The sequence below is a fragment of the Theobroma cacao genome, chromosome 5 (genome assembly GCF_053813885.1).
Source record: "Theobroma cacao isolate CCN51 chromosome 5, ASM5381388v1, whole genome shotgun sequence".
Classification (NCBI taxonomy): domain Eukaryota; kingdom Viridiplantae; phylum Streptophyta; class Magnoliopsida; order Malvales; family Malvaceae; genus Theobroma; species Theobroma cacao.
Window position 1 is genome coordinate 31,954,199 of NC_142643.1, and position 21,790 is coordinate 31,975,988.

Below are 21,790 nucleotides of genomic sequence, written 5' to 3' on the forward strand. Positions count from 1 at the left end.
AGGAGAAAAGGGGAGAACGAAAAACACGAGAACGAAAAACACCAGATTGAAACCTAAGAGTCAAGCTGCAAAGTCATTGAAGTTGAGAAGATTTTGAAGGATTCAAGAAGACTTGGAAGATCAAGATTATAATTCTTGAGTTTATTCTTTTTAATTATTCTTTTATTTTCTTAGTTTGTTTTTATTGTTTAAACTTTATTTAATAATAATGTGTGACTTAATGGGGAACTAAATTGTTAATCTAAGATTATGATTGAACTCAATATGTAGTCTAAATTATTTATCTTTCTTTTACTTATGTTTGATAGATTTAATTTGTTTATTTTATTCTGTTCTTAATGCTTCTAGTTGACTAGCCACTAATTAGATTGAATTAGAAACCTAGGTTAAACATTAACAAAGAAGATTTAGGTAGACTTTGAATAGAATAGCGTATGATCGAATACACTTAGTTGATTAGGTGGTTTGATTTGCATATAGGATAGACATACACCTATAAGCCATATGTAGCCAATATTAGAGCACAAATTTAATGAATCTTTTTACAATAATATTTGCATAGATATATAGTAAATTAATTGGGAGGGGTATTTTTATGAGAAATTCAACGGAGACTTGTAAATAATTTAGGACTCTAGGCTAGCAACTTAATCCATTAAACTGAGTTAGGAGAGAGATAATATTCAAATGAAGTATTGAGGATATCATAATCTTAGGTCTGGTAATCACTAGAAGTTAATAATTTTGTTAAGATATTAGTTTTAGTTTTTTAGTTTTTTAGTTTTAAATTTTAATTTAATTGTTTAGATAAAATTAGGGTGTGTTAATTTTAATAGTTAACAGTAAAGATTAATTCAATTCTTTGTGGGATCGACACTCTACTCATCTCTATATCATATTTGCGATACGTACACTTGTGTGGGTAGAAAATTGAACAACATTACTCTCTCCTTTCAGTTAGTTTTTGAGTATGAATCCACTACTTAGACCTAATAAGCAATGACATGAGTCATATGCTCTACAGTTGCCATTTCAGTGGATCTTTGCATCAGAAATCTCATGGATTTGTTTTATTGACCACCGCTCAGTGCCATTGTATAGAATTAACGCCGAAGGTCAGTACCTCGTGGGTTCGTCACTATAGCACGACGGCGTGGTTTTCGTGTTCCTCTTACCCTAAGCACATCATAAGGCTCACAAAGGTTTGAGTTTGAGTTGAGCCAAGAGGGCATGAGTAGGCTATAACCGCATTTGAGGCTATGCTTAGTGCCTTCGATATAAGTGCTCAAATCCCGATGCTTAGTGCTATGGACTACAAACTCCAAGTGAGTACTTAGGCTCTTGGAGTAGACACGAAAATTAAAATAATTTTCATTGATATTTAATTTTTTTCAAGTTATCTCATTTTACACTCAAACAAAATACTGGATAATGTATCTTGGACAAATTAGCAGCTCTTTAAAATAAAATAATGAATGATGCTCTTCAGTTCCACAAAATGTGATAGAAAGCGAGAAGGTAAAATTACATGAATATAATTTTCTTTCAATTTAATTTGTCGAATGTCCAAGGATTTTTCATTTTTTGTTTTTACTTTCCCTGCTTTCATTCATGCTTTGGACTGTTAATTTTTCTTTTTCAAATTATATATAATCCAATTTAAAATTTATAAAATTTGACATAATCAAACCCAAGCTCCACCTTTGATTTTAATGCAAATATCTTGCAACTTATAAAGGAACCACTTCAATGAGATTGAGATTGCTCCATCACTCATATCCTCTGTGAAGCAACAGATGTGTCAATTGGATGGTAATAAATCATGATGATCTTTCCTTAATATTACACATTTTTTATGTTTCTCCACCTAGTATTATTTCTAGTTTATTTGCAGACAAGTTAGGCATATCAAAACCTAGGATCATGTAACGTTGATTTTTCCTTCTGAATAATATCTATTTCCCTTAATAAAAAGAACCCTTAATATAATTCCCTGTTATGTTTATATCCTATACATACCAACAAAAGGCATGTCAATTGATCCAATCCATAAATTCCCATCCTTCTCATGCACTTCACTGATTTTGTTTCCATTTTTATCTTCAATCGTTTCTAAAATCTCACCATCCTCACTTAACGTCATTGCCAATCCACTCCCTCTGTACTTTGACAAAACTAAATAAGCTTTCGTAACGTCAATAGGCAACCTAACCAAATCATTTCCCAGTCGAGGAAATGAGAGAATCCAAGCTAAAATCTTGTCTCTTCTTGAATGCATGGCCACCCAAAATCCTCCTCTGGGGCTTCGTATGATGTTGTCTGGGAATCCTGGGAGTTGTGCAAAAGTTTCCGGAGTTTCAGCTTTTGATGTGTTCAGCCAGTACCTTAGGATTCTGCACTTGGTGGTTTCGGCAAAGACAAGAAAGCTGCCACCGTTGCTTAATGCCACTCCATTGGGGAATGAAAGATTGTTTAAAACAACACGTACTTGCTTGCTTTCTTGTTCATATTTCATCAACCTTCCCGTTTTATCCCCGTTTAGTATTATGGAGATAAAATTCCTGCAAAACAGTACCACTTTAAAACAAGTTAATAGTTATAATTAAAAATAATAAAAAAGAAGTGAGAATTTGAAACATATATAAATTACATGAAGGAAATGGGAAAAAGTCTTTTCAGATGTCCTCAAAGAAGATTAAGCAATATTGCGATAAAATGTCCATTAATAAGTAATAACTATATTATACCACACCAATTAAAACAAAAAAAAATTAAAGTCAAGCTTGGGATGATGTCTGCATTGAATATAGTAATCTCATTTCCTTTGTTCTTCTAAAGGCGTTGAAAAGATTTTCCTGGTTCTTTACAGCATGGCTGTGCTTGTTCAAAGACTTAATTAGAACATTGAATATTGTTTAAGAAATGCTTTTAAAATTATATATCATAGATTCCCAACACCCCAAATTGTGCTGTGAAATAAAAAGGAGTTGATTACTAACCAACCTTAGCGTCTAAACTTGCATGGTTGAATTAACAATTGGAAGAAACTGTTTTATTTTCAATCACTATCAGTTTCTTCACAACTAAAGTGGCTTGTTTTGAAAGAGTTGTAACAAAGCATCAATAGAGTTGAAGAACAAAAATTTTTTGTTATAAATTTCTTTGGAAACTAGTTCATTTAGAATTTCATTTCGCAGACTTTTTGAGTAATTGAAAGTTTTGCTCACGCATTCCTCAACCATTTCTAGTTGGAAGAGTTTTCTATAATTGTGTAAAGTAGCCATTAAGACATGCAAATGACAATTTCAATGATGATAAAGTTCTACAATGACCAATCATAATATTTTCTCCACATTAAATCAAGGTACTTGCATTTCCAAATATAATATAACCTCCAAGTTTATTAGCTTGCATTGCAGATTTTATTTCTAAGAGTTTCTATCAATCTACTTTTATTCCATTTTAGAGATAGACAGATTCAATTATAGATTCCATAAGTCTGTGTCTCTTAGCTTACATTTTGATTTATTTATGTTCTTTTTCTTGAAAGTGTCATTTATGAATACCTAGACATTCAAAATTCGAACAAAAACATTTTTCATTGTTGATGCTATTTTTGGCATTTCTAATATGTCTTTTGTTTTTCTTTCACTTCAAAAACTCATTAAATTAAACATGTGATCAATTCACTGATATCAAACAAGATATTAGTTTTGGACGTCGCATCTTGTATAAGACAACCCATGTTTTAAGTCAATAGCTTAAAAATTCTAGTAATTTCTCATAAGCAAAAGGTTCTATTCTATATTCGGTTTTTAGGAGAACCAATTGAACTTGTTTAGTTTACAAGTTGTTCAGTTATTTTTTAAATTTTGACTGATTTTATTGACTTTAATATAAAATTCAATTTAGAGCCTGTTTGACTTAGTTTTTTTTTTTAGCTTAAAAGCTATTATGTAGCTTTTATGAAAGATAATATCTTTTAAAATTAAGTTAAAACTGTTTGGTAAAATAAATTATATAAGCTCTAATTTTGATTAAAATTATCATAAAAGGTATTCATGTCATTTTCAATTACCTAATAAACTGAACCGATACAAATCTACTTCAAGCTTATATACGATTTCAAATATTAAAATAGAAATTCATACAGAAATGGAACAACTCTCAAATTTTGTATAGTAGTAATAGTATTAAATTTTTGTTGATTTAGCAAACAATCGGACCATGATACTTCAATTTCCAAGAAAGAAGAGAAAAGAGGAAATGATGTACTTGACATTAAAATCCTTGGTGAAAAAGAGAGAAAACCTTTAAATAGTACATGAATGTAATTTTGAATTTTGAGTCCTCCTTTTTCTTAATCTTTGTAAGAACAAAAAAAAATCATAAATTTCACTATTCTGTTGCTTTGTCTTCTATCTTTTTCTCTCTCTTTTTTTTTTTAATAGTCTTTGTCAAGAGAGGTAGAGGAGAAGGAGATTGCGGTTTGCGTTGGAAAAAGGTGATTTGTAGAAAGAGGGAGAGGAAAGGATCTTTGTAAAAACAAAAAAATCTCAAATTTTGCTATTATATTGCTGGGTCTTTTTTTTTTCTTTTATTTTCTAGTAGTATTTGCAAAGAGAGATAGAGAATGGGGAGATTGCGATTTGCGTTGGAGAAGGGTGATTTGCAAATGAAAGAAGAGGAGAAAGAGATAATTAAAATAGGGGTATTTCCTAAACAGCTAGCGTGTTTTTAAAAAAAAAATAAGAGAAAGCTCCACTCTAGAGCTTTTCTTTAAACTCTTTTTTTAAAATTTTATTCTTTAAAAAAATTATTTTTTTTAAAGAGCTTCTCAAAATCTTGTTTGACCTGACTTTTACTTTTAAGAGGTATAAAAGCTGAAAAAAAGTCAAGCCAAATAAGCACTTATTCAATTTTTGATCTTTTTAAATCTAATCGATCGTTGCAATAACCTTATCTAGTAGGATTGTAAAAAATTGAACAAAATAATCTTACTTTTTCAAAATATATATCACAAAGTGAAGTTGTAAACTTAATTATATTAATCTAGTGTGACTTTTCTCAAAATATACCAAAATATTGTGGCTTTCTACAAATGTAAACACTCAATTGTCTTTATCTAAGATCACTTGTATAAATAAAATGTTAGCAAATAGTAAAAAAGTTTTTGTGAAAGTACCTCATTTGATGAAGAGAATGCTGTCAGTGAAATAAATGGATCCATCAGATTGGTTGATGTCCAAACCATTGGTGAATAACAAAGGGGTGCCTTGAGCATGCGTTGTAATGCTAGTTGCTAAGCCACCTTCAGGGCCAACTTTTAGTAGCCCCATGTAAGCATCAGCAATGTAAAGCTCATCAGTGACTTCATTGAAACAGATGCCAAGTGGACGCCCACAAATGTGCTCTGTTAGTTGATGATCATGTTACCGTTCACACTTTTTTTTGCTCAAAGTAGTCACTCATGTTAAAATTATCTACGAGCTCCCTAATTTCTTTATTCGTTTAAATTTTTATTTTTTTTCCTTTAGAAAAATTTTATATTGTCTAATTTCATAAATAAATTCCAAACATAAATTCTCAACACCTAATGGTGATTTTTTTTTGGCGAATGCGATTGTGAGTTTTTTCTTTTTTTTTTTTGAATGACAAGAGAATTTCATAAATTGCTTAGCATAATAGTGCCATTACAAAGCAAGGAATCTAGAGAGGTATCATATGCCTTCCTAAGAAATTAATCTACAACTTAAAAAAGGAGGTATCAACCCTTGTAAATTACACATTCATAAGTAGCAGTATGTTGCACAAACAACATAGACAAATGTCATCATAAAACCTTGGCCTAGGGACAAATAATACAACAACATCTCCCAACAACCAATCACAACTTAGCTTACAATTGAAAGCTAGAATGACAACAACTTTAAACAACCAGCTGCAGCTAAGCTTACAATAGAAGTGGCCAAAAACATAAAACAGGAAATCATAGTTTTCCTAGCAAAAACTCAATTCAATCAGAAAAGATCCATGAACCAGTAATTGGGAAGGGAGAAATATGTTGACTCTATATGTTTTCAATGATAACAAAACATTCCTCATTCATTAATGTCTAACTTTACTATTTAAATGTGCAGGATTTAATTTTATACCCCTAACAAAGTTGTTAATTAAAGGCAAGTCAAGGAGCTTGCTAAGTTTAATGAAGAGTTAATCAATTAAAAGGGAAAAAGCAAGTAATGAACAAAAACAGAACCTTAGTAACTAATTATCAAGGGACCTTAATCAGCTAAGCAATAGTTGTGTGATAAGCTGAAGCAAAATAGAAAAATGCTAATCGGTTAAGAGGTCTGGTTAATCGATTAGAGCATAAGGTCCATGTATCTTCAAGCCCCAAAAACAAGTTTGAAAATATTGTGATTGTTAAAGGGAGACAAAATAAAGAAGTTCAAAATTCAAAAATCTTCTAGTCGATTAAAGCTAATTTTAATCAGTTATGGCTAAAGGAAGTAAAGCCTCAATCTATTAAGGGAGGTGCTGACCAATTAGAGGAAGACTGCTGTGTAGAAAAGTGAAAACAGAAAATTTATAATCAGTTAGAGCTTGTTGTAACCAATTAGAGGAAGTCTATTGAAGAAAAGGAGTCTAAAGGTAGAAAACTTTTAATCAGTTAAAGCATTTTGTAATCGGTTAGAGTAGAGAACACAGCAACAGGATAGTACAAGGTGAAAAAGCTGCAATTGGTTAGAGTTGCCTTTAACTAGTTAGTCAAAGTTTGTCTCCCTTTTTGAATTTAAAAATTAAAAGACAAAAATAACGGCTAGAAGTCCATCAGAGTTGTTCTTAATGGCTAAAAACTATCTCCAACAAAAAATTTGACTCCCCAAGTATAAAAAGAAGCTCCACTGGTAAAAGAAAAAAGAGAGTTAAGGAATTGAGAAGAAAAGAGTTACTTTGAGCAAAAAGCCAAATATTCTTCGAAAAAACATTTTTTTTGCATTCCATATCTAGAAAAAGTGCTTGAGCTTGATTGTAATCTGTCCAGACTTATAAAGGTACTAAGTTGTACTTCTTTTTCTTTTTTTCTTGGGAAATTAGAGTGTGGAAAGCACTCTAAAGCTTGTTGTAAGGGATTAAAGCTTAGGTTAAAAGCTCACTTTATAAAAACTTGGTGGAAGTTGTTAATTCCACTGGTTTAGTGAAGTTGGAGTGAAAATCCTTGATTGAGATATCAAGGTAATGGATGTAGGTCAAGGGGGTTGAACCACTATAAATACTCTTGCATTGTCCACTTCTCTTTACCCTTCCTTACTTGGTGTCCTTTAATTTTAACAAGTTTTAGTCCTTCCCTTCATCTAGTTGATTAAGTACTCTTCAAGATATAAAAGGCTGAGCAAAAAATTTTTAGTGCTATTCACCCCTTTTAGCACTCAAATGAGACCAACAAGATAACATTAGCAATAAAATCCAACATATAGGAAAATTGACGAGCATTAAAAAATGGATGAAAAATACCCTTGCCTGATGACCCACCTGTCAGTTAGATGGTTAGATTCTTTGCTAATATGGGTAAAGGTGATCTGCTTAATGTTCGCTTTAAGAACCTCAATGTATTGTAAATATTCCTCATGCACCAGGTGATAGGGCTAAGATTCAAAACCCAACTAATAGCGTTCTTGGAATCACTTTCAATGATGAAAGAATAAAAAGCCCATGGTGATGAGAGGAACAAAGAAAGGCCTTCTTTACTAGCAAAGAACTCAACATAGTTGAAGTCCTTTATACCTATGGGAAAGGAGAAGACTCCTTTAATGAAACCTTCATAATTTCTAACAACACCTCCTATTTTAACAGGGCTTAGCTTACCGAGGGTAAAATCGTTGATGTTAAGCTTATAGGAACCTAGAGAAGGCTTTTTCCATTTAGTTCTATGCTTTAACTTATACTTCCTTATTTTACAAGTGATTTTACTTGGTTCCAAAAGGAAGTGAGAAGCAAGGATATGGTTCACAAACCACTTCCTTTTGCACCAATGAGCCAATCTCATGAGAATAATGTTCAGAAGCTAATCAAAGTCAAGGTGCTAACTTAGGAAGAGAATTTCATTTTTGTTGCCATATAGACTATATGGTGGAAAAAAAAAACATTTTCCAAATGTCTGAAGGGTGCTGGTGAGGATTACCATGCTACTAGTCTATGAAGAAGGAGGTGGCTTCACTTGGATGTACCTAATTCAGACTCTAGAGACTACAATTGTTCATCCAAAGCTCCTAAGAAATAAATCAAGTGAAAAAATAAGATGATTGGAGGTCTCAGGCTTAACACCGCATAGGGTGCATTCAATGGCACTGAAGTCAAGAATTCCCCTTTTAAAGAGCTCATGCTTGACAAAAAGTTTACCCAAAAAGATTTGCCACATAAAGACCTTGACTTTAGGAAAGGCGAGTCTAGTCCATAACTGTTTTTGAACTATTTGTGATTCCCATGTGTCATGTTGGTGAGTCTTGATGAATAAGGATAGAGTGTATCCACCATTAAGAGATTTTTTCCAAATAGCTTTATCGATGTCAAGAGGGTGCAATTGTATATTATTGATAATGCCTATGAAATTATTCTATTGTCATCATTCCAACTAAAAGGACTAAGCCTTACATTTGATACACCATTTTCAATGATTGGCATTTCATGAGCAAAAATCAACAACCACACTTGTGTTATTGGTGGCTAATACATAGAGTTTTGGGAATCTATGGGAGAGGGGCTAATCATCAAGTCGTGGATCCATCCAAAATTGAATGTAGTGTTTATTTCCAAGAAGATAGTCGAGAATAGTGGTTATTGTGCTATGGAAAGTGTCAAAAGGATAGAGAGGGCAGACAATGTTCCTCCAAAAAAATGATGTTTTATTTGAGGGGGCTAATAGAAAGAGGATTTAAGGATTCATATCATTCTTAGCAGACACCATCTTTCTACATAGGTTTTAAGGTTGGTTTACAAAGCGCTAGAGCCAATTATTGTGGAGAGATCTATTTTTAAACCCCAAAATAATGATGATAAAACCCCCAAATCTTTGGCTTTGGTTACAAAAGACCAATTAACATGGTGCATTTTTTTTTCTTTACATTCAGACTAGAGAAAGTCTCCCTGAATTTTTTTTAGCTTATTCTTCACTTCCACTAGAATCTTAAAAATACAATAGATAGTATCATGAGAGGCTCTCCATAATTAACCTTATGAGGATAAGTCTTCCACCCATTAAGAGATAGTGCCTTTTCTAACCAACCAACCTTTAATGGCAATGTTTGATAACTAGTTGCCACAGAGATAAAGAGCTAGTAACTGTACCCAAAGGGAGGCTAAGGTAGCTGGTAGTAAGATTGTTGATCTTAGAATCCAAATAAGTGGCCCATGACTAAAGATCATGATGTGGAACGTTGATGTCGAGAAAGTTACTTTTAGCAAAGTTGATTTTGAGTTTGAAAATGGCTTGAAAACCTTTGAGAATTTTTCTCACATTTTTAAGATGCTCGAAATCAGATTGGCATAAGGTTAGTGTGAATAGTCAAGCTTTCAAAAATATTTGAAGAGCTCGCCTTGTGGCACAAAAAGCTTAAAGATTTCACAACAATATTACAGAGCATGGGAGAGAGGGGATAACCTTGTCTTAAACCCTTTTGCATGTGAAATTATGGTGTGGAGAAACCGTTAAGGAGAAGTGAAATGGAAGCTATGGATATGCAGTGATAAATCCATTCGCACCATCTATTGTCAAACCCCATAAGGTTCATTATAAAGATAAGGAAATCTCAATCAATGTAAATGAAAACCTGTTCGAAGTTAACTTTGAAAAAAATACCACTTCGTCGATTTTTCTTAATAGAGTTGATAAGTTCATTACCGATGAGAAAGTTGTCAAGAATTTATCTTTCCTTAACAAAACCAACTATGTCTCCCTAATGACAATACTTGTGATCGTTTTAAGTCTATTTACAAAGACTTTTGCCAATATTTTATAGGCACTGTTCACCAAGCTAATGGGTTTGAGTCAGGATAAGATCATGGCTCCCTTAGGACTAAAGTGATGAAGGAGGAATTTATATTCCTATTGAAAACACCATTTGTGTAAAAGTGATTAAAAAAAGACATGACATTACCTTTGATAATTGGCCAAAATTTTTTTGTCGAAGTCAATGTTGAAGCTATCAAGGTTAGGGGATTTGTTCCCATCATAGTCCTAGATGACATTCCATATTTTCTCTTCAAAAATTAGGATTTTCAAGGTGGCTTTCTAAAAGTCACTAATATTCAAAAATGAGTAGTAAAAGCCTTAAGTTTTAAGATAAAGCCTTTAGCTTAAGGTGCCTTAAAGTGATTGACCTCTTCAACTTGGATGTCTTTTGGTTTTTCAAGATTTGAACCATTAGCTATGATTTGCTGGGTATAATATTTTTCATCTTCAATTGGAAATGATCAAGTGGAAAAATTTAGAAATTTGGTCACCATGTTGAGCCTATTTAAGTTTGAAGTTATTAAACCATGATCTTTCTTCTTTTTTGTAAATATCCCATAGCTTGAAGCTTGAATTGGCAAATGAGGTTTTTTCTTATGTGAAAAATGGCCTTGTTTCAACTTCCTTCTTAATTTTGTTGATTTCATGTTCAAAAAAAGAGATTTGGCTTGTGTCTTGGTTATAGTGGTCGAACTTTCACTTTTTTACTGTAAATTTGAATGCTTTTTAGATGACCAAAGAAACATGTTCTTATGTTGTTGCTATTAGAGATATCAAGCTAGGCCGCTTTAACAAGGGATAAGAATATTTTTTTCTTCCAACCAATGAAAGAAGAGTCTGAATAATGTTGGTCTTTGTAAAGTTTTCTCAATTTCAAGACTAACTAAATTGTGGTCGGAGAATGAACTTGGATGGCATTTTTGGATAATTGATGGGCATAGTAGAAGAAGCTTACTACTTATAAAGAATCTATCCAAATGACACTTGATAAAAGAGTCCCTATAGTCAAACCATGTATACAAACCACCCATCATTGGAAGGTCCGAGAGGTGCATATCAGTGAGATGGTTCTTTTAAATGAACAGGCTAGACTATTGTGAGGTTGGTAAGCTTGGGTTTGAGCAAGTTTGAGCTTGGTTATGTTATGGGCTTTTAAAGATGAGTTAATAAGTATGCTATAGGTATGGGATTGAGAGTGACATAGGCTTGGTAGTTTAGTAAACCAATTTGGGTTAGAATTTGTGTAATGCCTTTTTGGGTAAATATTTGGGTTTGGGGGTTTTGAGTGTTAGACTTTGGGTTGTCTCCATGCATATTAGGAAAGACTTGGGTTGTAGGCGAGCTACTTTCATGACTTCTAAGTCATTAGATAGTAGACTTATGGCTCGATACAATCTAACATGGGTTATCCTATCTCCCAGATTGAGTGGGATTCTTGCCTTGATCAGGTGAGGAATAAATAGTGCCAATCGTGGGTTTAGGCGCAAGGTGGTGGGTGGTTTCAAGCAGAGAAATGGTGGTGGGTTGTAGTGGTCATGGCAATAGTATGGTAGTGTGATATCATTTACTAGCCTTATTGTTACTGCCAAGTGACAGTTTCTTCCGTTGATCTTAGTAACAACAATGGGTGGGATAGTGATGTATTTTTTTTTATCGAGAATAGGAGTTTTGAACCATTCAGTCTCTTTTTGTTCAGCAGATTATCATTCATTGAGATGAAAGAATCATATATACATATATATATCCGACTTTCTTGAAAGTAGCGATCGATTACAAGTTTAGGGGGAGTTTTTCAACCTTTAACCATATGAAGTATTCTTTTGTAGCAATGTATTCTTACTACGAAACAATTTTTGTGAACCATAAGTCAAATCATACTTTGTAGTTCCTTATATAAGCATTTAGATCTTATCGATGGTAGAAAGTGATTAGAACAGTATTGCCTCCCATGGGTCTAATCACATATTAAAACCCTTTAGAGGAAAATATCTATTACAAGGTTCGGTGGTTAACGTAGTTGATGAAGGTACCAACAACACTTCTTTTGAGCCAATCTGAGTTTTCAACGGTTGCTTCTATGACATGGTAAGATTATGGTTGTATGTTGTTTATGGTTTGAACTAAAGGTAGGTGGGGTTTACCTTTAAGAACTTCTTTGTAAGTTCTTTCTTCCCTAAGGGACCTTGGGAGGGTTTTGATTGGGGGCTTGGCCTTTGGGTGGATGGTGCTGCGTATTGGGTTAAGTGGCTTGCTAGTAAGAGCTATTCTCTTTCCATCCTAGCTAATGAAGCTCTTTTCACTGATATGGGGAAACCATCAAGGATTGTGTCGCTCCTTTATTACATGGTGTTTGTAACGACCAGTTCCTTGATCGCTATCAGCATCCAAGTCTTGCAGGAGAACTCGCCAAGTCCCGAACAAGCCTTATTTGAAACTCTTGTTAATACGTTATATTGATTCCATCGATCTATGTAATACGTTATATTGATTCCATCGATCTATGTAATTGCTTTGAACCGAATAACTCTCTGTAATATGATTTGAACAAAAGTCGTTATAAATCGACTTAACTTTTATTCCTCATAATTGTAAAAATACATCAAGGTTTATAATCTCCAAATGTACATTGCATTAACATTATTTACAAACAAATTATGCAATGAACGACCCAACCTCTAGAAGCAGAGTGACTCAGAATAAGGTGCTATGAGATGCCTTTACCTATCTGCGGTGGACAATATAATGCCGATGATTGCACACTACGCCGATCATTATCTGCGAAAAAGGGGTGAGTCTCACAAATTCAATGATCATCGGCTCTGTGAGCAGGGTGTAGATGAGAAACAAGCTTAGAGTAGAACTTTTTGAATAATAAAACCAGAGTATAAAACGATAACCTTATAAAACCAAACAACAAATAAGGTGCTTGTGCCTTGTAAAAATAATTTTGTAAAAATCATAGGGCAATACTTTCCTTGGCAAACAATGCCGAAATCAAAGCATACTAAAATAAATTTCAATTATCGAAATCATTTATTTCCTTCATAAATACAATGGTCGTATAAAAATAAACACGCTCCCAAACGGTGTGGCATGTAAAAATAACCGAGTATATCCACATTCATCAATTCATGATCAACATATAAAGCATTGAAAACTTTCAATTTAAAAGGGGAGCTACAGCAAAACAATATCTCTCCACCATGCAAGGGAATACGAGTCCAAAAACTCTCAAAGCTCTTGAGTAGGTAATCATAGATAATCAACCCGGTGGACCCTATTCCATGTAATAACAATCCCGGATCCCCCTTCCAGCAGATTCCCACAGCCATGGCAGTCCCGATGATGTTGGTAGACATCAGAGAAATCATATGGTCACAACCACATATATCAACTCGTGGCCTTGCCATGTATAACAACCCGTGGCCTTGCCACGTATAATCACAGATCGTGGCCTAGCCACATTTAACAGCCTGTCGGGGACCCAAAGGTTTTTTAGCTAGAGCTCACTTGTGCACAAGGGTCACACTATTCTAATGTGACATTCGACCTACTCTCGATGCTATCGGTTTGTCAAAATCATTTTCAGAAACCAAATCAAGGTTTTCAAGAGTTATTCTTTAAATCATTTTAAAACAAGGTTCGGCAACCTTTCAAAATTATTTTCCACATTAAAATGCATGGTGTAAACATTTGCATAAAGTTCGGACTAAAACCGGCTCACAAGAATTCAAATTTAAGTCATTTATCAAGTGCAATCAATTATGCATGTCACATAAAGATACAAGGCATGGTTTTGATGCAAAACATTGCAAAAGGGCTTGTTTTCTGATTTCTCAAACACTTTACATATGTGTATATATATAGTATACACAAACAACTTCCAAATCAATTTGCATCCACAATTGCCTATCATTTCTACCAGCTCATGCTTCTTACAAAAGTAGTGTATAAATCATTGCAAACCATGTATTCAAATCACTTGTCATTTTCTAGCAACTCATGCTTTCCACAAAGGCATTGGATAATACTATATATATACTTTGATATAGTAAGAAATTGACACCCCCTACTCACTTTTCTTGGTAGGATATTACTTCACCAATTTAAACTCTTTGCATTCTTAATCGATCAATATCACTGGCCGTTTAACCGTTATCCTTCTTAATTTACACGCACGGCAACAATCCTTTACTTGTCAATTTCTTGGCAACACTTAAATACAAAATACTTAGCAACTTTACAATTTATTCTATCCCACACTTGCTGCCCATACTTAGCTTTATGCTTTTGTAGCCTATACTTTATTCCCCCTTCTCATTCAAGTATTAACCATTAACTAAGTAGTTCAATTCATGCTATAATTACCATTCCTTCACAATGAATCTTTTGCACATATATATATAGGTATCAACTTTAGCAAAGAATTCTGAAGTCTTTACATGCATAATTTTCTCTCCTTTACTTTCTACAAAACATTACATTCCCACAACATCCAAACTCATAACTAGTATAAGCATTCTTCCTAACCGTACCTAAGATAGCACAATCAATTTACATTGCATGCTTACCTTTGGAATGGCTTGGACTTTCATGCACTTCAATATTTCCTCCAAAGCGCTTTTTCTTTATACCTCAATTTCCACCATTCAACAATGGTTTGGTAACATGCATGTAGCTATTCTCTTTCAAACCTTGTAAATCTTTACTGTCACAAACATTTTCACACAATCACAATTCATTTCCATAACAAATCTATAACCAAAATCAAAGTTCCACTTACCATAAATTGGTTGAACTCGTGGATCATCCATATTCTTTTCCTCTTGATCCAAAGCTTTTTCTTTCATGTTTCTTGACCACTAGGAAAAATAACTCATATCTCTCAACAAAGGATGAATTTCTAGAAGCAATGAAGCTTGATGATAGGAAAATGGCAAGAAATAAGCTCACGAGTACTAAGACAAAAGGAGTAGCCAAGCACTTTTCTCTGAACTCTTTCTCTCCTCTCGAGTGGAAGCCTCACAAGGCTATTTCCTCTTCATTTTTCTTCCAAATGGGGTGGATCTCTCAAGGCAAACACACTTTGTTTTCTTTCTTTTTGATATGGGCGGACATAACAAAAAATAGGCTTGAAATGGCCTTGTAAAATTTCCCATTTCTTTTCCATTTCTTTCATGGGCGGATTGCCCAAAGAGATAGCGACATATCTTTTCATTTCATCCCAATTCACATTTCATTTCATCTCCTTTTATTTCCACTTGTCATTCGCCCCATTTGTCCACTTTATTACCCAACAATATTTCATGCAAATTCCCTTTTCCAATAGCCTTGCCACCCCATGAACCAATAAGACCTCATGCAATTATTCCACTCTTGAATCTAATTTGGCCTCCTTCAAAACCAATAGGATTTCATGCACTCTTTAATTTATTTCTTTTATTCTTAATCCTTTCTCTACCACCATGTGTACCCAATCAAATTTCAAGCATGGCTTTCTTTCAACTAAATGTTCTTTGTTCTTTTTCTCTTTGTCATCTTTCACATAGTGGGGGTCCTACATGTCCCCCACTAAGCTTTATCCTTTTTACATGCAATTTCCATCAAGCTAAGCAATCTCACTTGCATTTCATTTTACTTGCATCCAACTTGAATTTCATTTGGCTTTCCAAAACACAAATATGTATATCAAATATTCTCTTAATTTAAAATGGTGAAATTGCACACATGTCCTCCAACTTTCTTTTTTTTGCCATTTAACCCCTATAAACTTTCATCTTTTACAATTTGCTCTTTAAACATTTCATAAATTGCAACTTGATCCTTCAACTTGTTCATAATTACAACTTCACCCCTTTACTTTTCATTATTTGTAATTCCACCCCTCAACTTCTTATTCTTTTCAATAAGTCCTCCGATCATCCCTTTAATTCCAATTTTCTTTTATTTTTCTTCCTTTACACGTGTATAAATAAAATATCAAATTCACACTTCACCAAGGTGTCACCTTAATATTTAAATATATACTTACCCTCTTGTACTTTATTTAAGGAAGGCACGCAGGCCCCACTAATATTGTTTTTCTTCAAAATTCTTCCTTATTTCTTCTCTCGTACTTAGATTAGCCATATAGTCCTCATTCATGATGAATTTCAACAACAGATAAATTTATTAATAAAATATTATTTATTCCAAAATTCTCCACTTGTCTCCTCAGGTCCCAAAGTATCTCACTTTGTCCTAATTCACTTCCAAAGTACCTTTTAACTTGCTATTCATCACCGATAAGAAATTATTATTTTATTATTATTTTTTTACATGCGAAATATTTTATTTCAGAATATTCCTTTCACTCGTCTCCATTCTTTCACACTTAATTTAGCTTTAATTAACCCTCATCCTATCGATAAGGTCGTATTGGCTTCTTTACGAGGGTACAAGGTGTTACAACGTTACTCATTTCTCATGTCTCTTTATAGTGAACAAAGACGAAGGTTTTCAATGAGTCACTATACAACTTGTTAGAGATGAAAACATCTTTCACTTGGCCGAAGCAGTTGAAGGCTTCTTTGAGTCTGGTTTTGGAGACCCTTGGGCTTAGGTTTCCAATGTAGAAGGTTAGTAAGGTGGAAAGCCAATCGTTTTCATGGGAGTTGTATTAGGTATTTGGAGGATTGGTTAAAAGGTTTTGGGAGCAATAGGGGCAGTGGTCGATGGTCCCAATGTATGAGGTAGGGGTGGGGTAAGGTAGTTCTACTGTGGGGATAGGTGTTTGGTTGGCGGTAATGGGGGTAGGGTTTTAGGCAAGAATCCTGGGTGTTTTTTTGCAGAGTGTGAAAGGCTTAACATTTAGGCAAAGAATAAATCATAAAAAATTGTTATTTTTAACTAATAACAAAATCAATCCTCAGCCAAAAAAATTATAATATTATTATTTGTATTACTTTAAAGTTACTTACATGAAATTTACGGTGAGTGAAAGTTCTCTTTCATAAAAAGTTTAAAATAAGAAAAAAAAAAGATAATGTGTACTATCTTGAGCTAATTACACTCATCATATTTATAATTTCAAATGTTATATTTTATCCTTAAACTTCTAATTTCTATATAAAAAAAGTGTTAAAATTTATATATAATTAATTTATACTTAAACCAAGAGCTAATGTAAAAGGAATTTATAATATGATGTAATTGTTGGGATTTAATGTACAAAGATCTTCCTTTACCTTAATTTATAACTCTCCGAATGAGTAAGATTCGTTTTATTTATTTTGTAGATTGGAAAGGAGACAACTAATTTTTATATAATGAATCCCTAGTCCCACTCATCATAGGATTTAGGGTTTTCTACACAAGTTACACTATTAAGCCCACATATAACATTGAAGTCTAGCTAACAATCTCCCACTTAACTTATCCTGATTTAGATAAAATGAAAAAATATATTAAAGAAAATATAAGTTTGCACTTTAATTACTTGAGAAAATCTTATAATCTCCCACTTGAACTATAATATTTAAATTTAAATTTTGAAAATAACTTTTCTTAAAACTAAATTACATGTTAAAACAATTGAAAATTTTACAGGTTAAATTATAAAAAAATTGGTTTTGAGACTACTCCAAATACCATTTGTACAATAAAATTTGTATATAGAAAAATAATAGTAACTACATCTACAAAGATATAGTGCCAATTATAATCACATATATCACCCAATCCTATCGACATGAACTCGACGTGGTAGTGTTGTAATGAACAAAAACACTTTGTTGATTTTCTATTTCATGTTCATTTGTTGTATTCATTTGTTAGTCATGTTATAATTTATTTATATAACTCAAGCTTGTAAGAAAAATACTTCATTCAATAAACCTGAATGTCTACCTTACATATCTCTAGATATATTTTATATGTCAAAGACATACCCTTAGGGCTATGAATTTATGCCTTATCCTATGCTTAAGACTGACACATGTCCTTAAGTCTTCACATATTCAAAAATGCATACACACACAAACAAACACTTTCTGATTGAATATCACTAAATATCCATTATAAAAAATAAATCCAGTTACATCATCAAGGATACGTTCCAAACAAAATTAAGCACAAAGCATAAAACAATGTCAAATCCTCTCACTAACCAAGTACATCAAAAGACTTCACAATAACCTTGTCATAAACCTGTTTCTTGAAAGTGACAGGGGTAGTCCCTTAGTCAAAGATCAACTATCATGTCATAATTTGTAATATGCTTTATTAAAATATCACCCTTTTTCACAAAATTTTTAACTTTCAAAATATTTTATCCCCATATGTTTAGCCCTTATGATACTTTATTCTTGTTAGTGAATAAAACTGCTACAATGTTATCACAAGACAACTATATGGACCTAACAATATAGTTAACTACCGACAACTCTTTAATGAGATTCTTAACCAAATAACTTGTGTAGTTGTTCTAAGTGTACTACAAACTCTGCTTACATAATGGATGAGATCACAAGTGTTTGCTTTATATTTTTTCAAGATATGGCACCGCTTCCCAACATAAAAAAAATGTATGGGAATGTGAACTTCCTATTATCTAAATAGCTAGCAAAATAAGAATTTGTACATATTAGGGTCTTCAACCTTTTGATAAACTAGCATATAATTCTTAATCCTCTTCAAATATCTAATTATTTTCTTTACAATTTACTAATATCTCTATTGAGATTAGATAAATATCTTTCTCAAAGACTCACTACTGAAGCAATGATCTCTATTTGTACATATTAGGGTCTCATGCACACTTGAGCATGCATCGGGCTTCTTACTACACTAGTATGTGGCACTACTTTCGTAAATTCCATCTCAACATCATTTAGAACATGGTGCCAAGTTCAATTTATCTAACACATGATATCAATGTACGTATGCACATTGAGAGAGTTTCAACAAGTGACGAGATCTATTTATATGGATTTCAATCCCAATGACATAGGACGCTTGCCTTAAAAAAGAAAGCTTTCTAGAAAATAAATTCTCAATCTTTTGTAGTATGCCTAAACCATTACTAGCAAGTAAGAAATTATTAACATACAAAATATGATAGATAAATTTGTTTTCACTGATCTTGAGATATATACATTAGTTTAACTTGTTCTCTACAAAACCAAAAGAGGTGATCACTACACACAAGATGAACTTTACAATTTTGGCTCCCCGTTGGGACCATGACATGCTTCCTTTATGTGAGATTCATGGCTCCCCATTAAGACTATACATTCTACACGATGTGGGATTAATGGCTTCCCATTGGGACCGTGACATCCTCAGCCCCTCCAACAAGAACCCATTGTCCTTAATGGCAGATCACTAGTACCCCTAGAACCTGCTTTGATACCAACTGTCACAGTCCCAATGGAGAGTTGTGAATCCCATATTGAAAAGGTTGTACGCTCCCAGCGGGGAGCCATGAGGATATCACACTCCCAACAAGGAGCCATGAATCCCACATCAAGGGAGGATGTTATGGTTCCAACGAGAAGCCATGAATCTCATATCAATTGTGTTTTAGAGTATGACTAGACATTTGAGGTTCACACCATCTTCAATCTGTGAGATGCTTTTTATGATACAAAACTGTGATGCTAGTGGGCCAAAGTGGACAACACTTTATAGGCTGGTGTGAATCATGACAAGTTTGCTTTTTTTAATCATATTATGAGTTATAATATTATTGTTGCTTGATTTAGATAAAAAGTAAAAGTATATTAAATAATGTAAACTCAAATGTTTTTTTAAAAAGTCAAAGATAATGTATATTAACTTTCATGAAAGGTACAAAATGCTGCTACAAGTCTCCAACTTTAGGCCTAAGTAGAAGACTTGTTACAGTAAGGCAACCTTATCAACAGCTCACACTATAGTTTTAATAATGTAAACTCAGACTTTGATTATTTAAAAAAATCTAACAAAAAGAACTCTATTTATCAGTTTAAAGGCTAATTTTTTATGAATTTTCCCTTTAAAAGTTACACTATAGCGAACTATATATGTCTATTGGCCAGTGAATCAACAACTTTTTAATAGTTAAATCAAGGGAATAATTCTTTTGAATACAAATTGAAAGTTTAAGAAATTTCTTTTAATATTTCAAATATTCAGGATGAATATGATATTCGATTGATGCAAATTAACCAAGAAACACTATACACATATGAGTGAAGAAGGTGTGTTTTTGGACAAATTAAGATAAATGGAATGACTGCCTACAAGCCACACATGCTAGGCGTATTAGACATCTCTAAGCAAATTCTTGTGATTGAAGAAAGATGTGTGTTCCCAATCAATTTGGCTGCAAGTAAATTGACAAGATTTATTTTATAATTTTCATTCTTGGATAAGGCCCAAGCTAAGGAAGCACAGATACCATACGTAACATGAGTACGATACAATACAACTAACACAACATGGTAATGTTTAAAGATTAATATTTGATGTGTTGACAATGTATAGTTTTTATACATAGTCAGGCAATCAAATTTTAACACTTATTTTGAAATAAATAAAATGTTGATAAGGTCTCAAAACGGCGTTAGGTTTTAATATCAACTTTTTATTTCTTTCAAAATAATACTTCATTAATGAAGTGTCAGAATTTGATAACTTAATAATATATAGAAACTATATATATATTGTCAATACATCAAATATTTTCCTATGTTTAAGATAAGATACCATATGGTATGATATAATAATATATAAACATTTTTATATGATTTTTATGTAAAAATATTTAATGTAAATGCAAAATTATACTTGTCATTCAAATATAATCAATTTTTTCAGAAAAGCTTTCCTGTCATTCAATTAGTTGTAATACAGTTGGATGGTTTTCAATCCTTCCAAATTCAACCCATTTGTAACCTACGCTTTAACGCTCCATGGACAGATAAACAAAACAACTTAATTAATTTGGGTTGGCCATCACACAATGTACGTTGCAGATACGTACCTCAATCGAGAAATGATTGTAAAATTGATCCACCGTTGTTCATTTTCTTGCCACCTGATGATCTGACCATCCGATTATCCTGCATAGAGACCCTCACCAAGTAGGTCAAATGCCATACTTTCAGGTCCTACGGCACGCACAATTGGGACAACTTTCAGTTACCAAAGTTTGCAGCTGGAAGGTTGTTCTATGACGGATTTCTCAAAGAACAACGTGATATGATTGACGGCTATGAGTGCATACAAGATAACTATTACTGCTAATGTGAAGAAGAGTTTGGAAGTCATGCTTGTAGAGAATAAAAGAGTTTATGTTGAAATAAGTTTGAAGGGAAAATGGAAGAAGTGCTACGAGGTGCTGTGAGCAAAGGAACGCAAAGGAAATAAATGTATGCGTTACATTTTTGGTAGAATTCTAGAAGATTGATTGATGGTTGCCAAGATGCTTTCGTGCCTTCGTGGCATGTTTTGTCCATATGTGGAAATGGTTATTATTAGTTAATGACCTTTGTCCTTTGATCAAATAACACAAAACAAAAGAAAACCTTGTTTGATAATTCGGTTCTTGTTTTTCTTTTAAGACTTCATTTGATTAGGGTTTAAAAGAACCAAGCCCATGTAATACCTTTTGAGCAAGACTTAAGTTTGCTTTCTTAATTAGTTTAAATTTTTAGGATTCTTTGTTAGAAATGTTCAATTAAAAACTAAACTTTGAAAATCCAAATCCATATGATAAAAGAAATTGTTGCATAGACAAGTACACAAATTTTGAAA

At 33.0% G+C, this 21,790-nt stretch overlaps 1 protein-coding gene across 1 annotated transcript; it reads right to left on the reverse strand.

The window, feature by feature from the left end:
* Positions 1–2,002: 2,002 nt before the first annotated feature.
* LOC18598777 (protein STRICTOSIDINE SYNTHASE-LIKE 2) lies at positions 2,003–21,304 on the reverse strand. The gene is given in 5 exon segments (XM_088806867.1): positions 2,003–2,561; positions 5,186–5,204; positions 5,207–5,444; positions 14,079–14,081; positions 21,014–21,304. Coding segments are annotated over 5 exon segments (1,110 nt in total).
* Between the last annotated feature and the right edge of the window lie 486 nt (positions 21,305–21,790).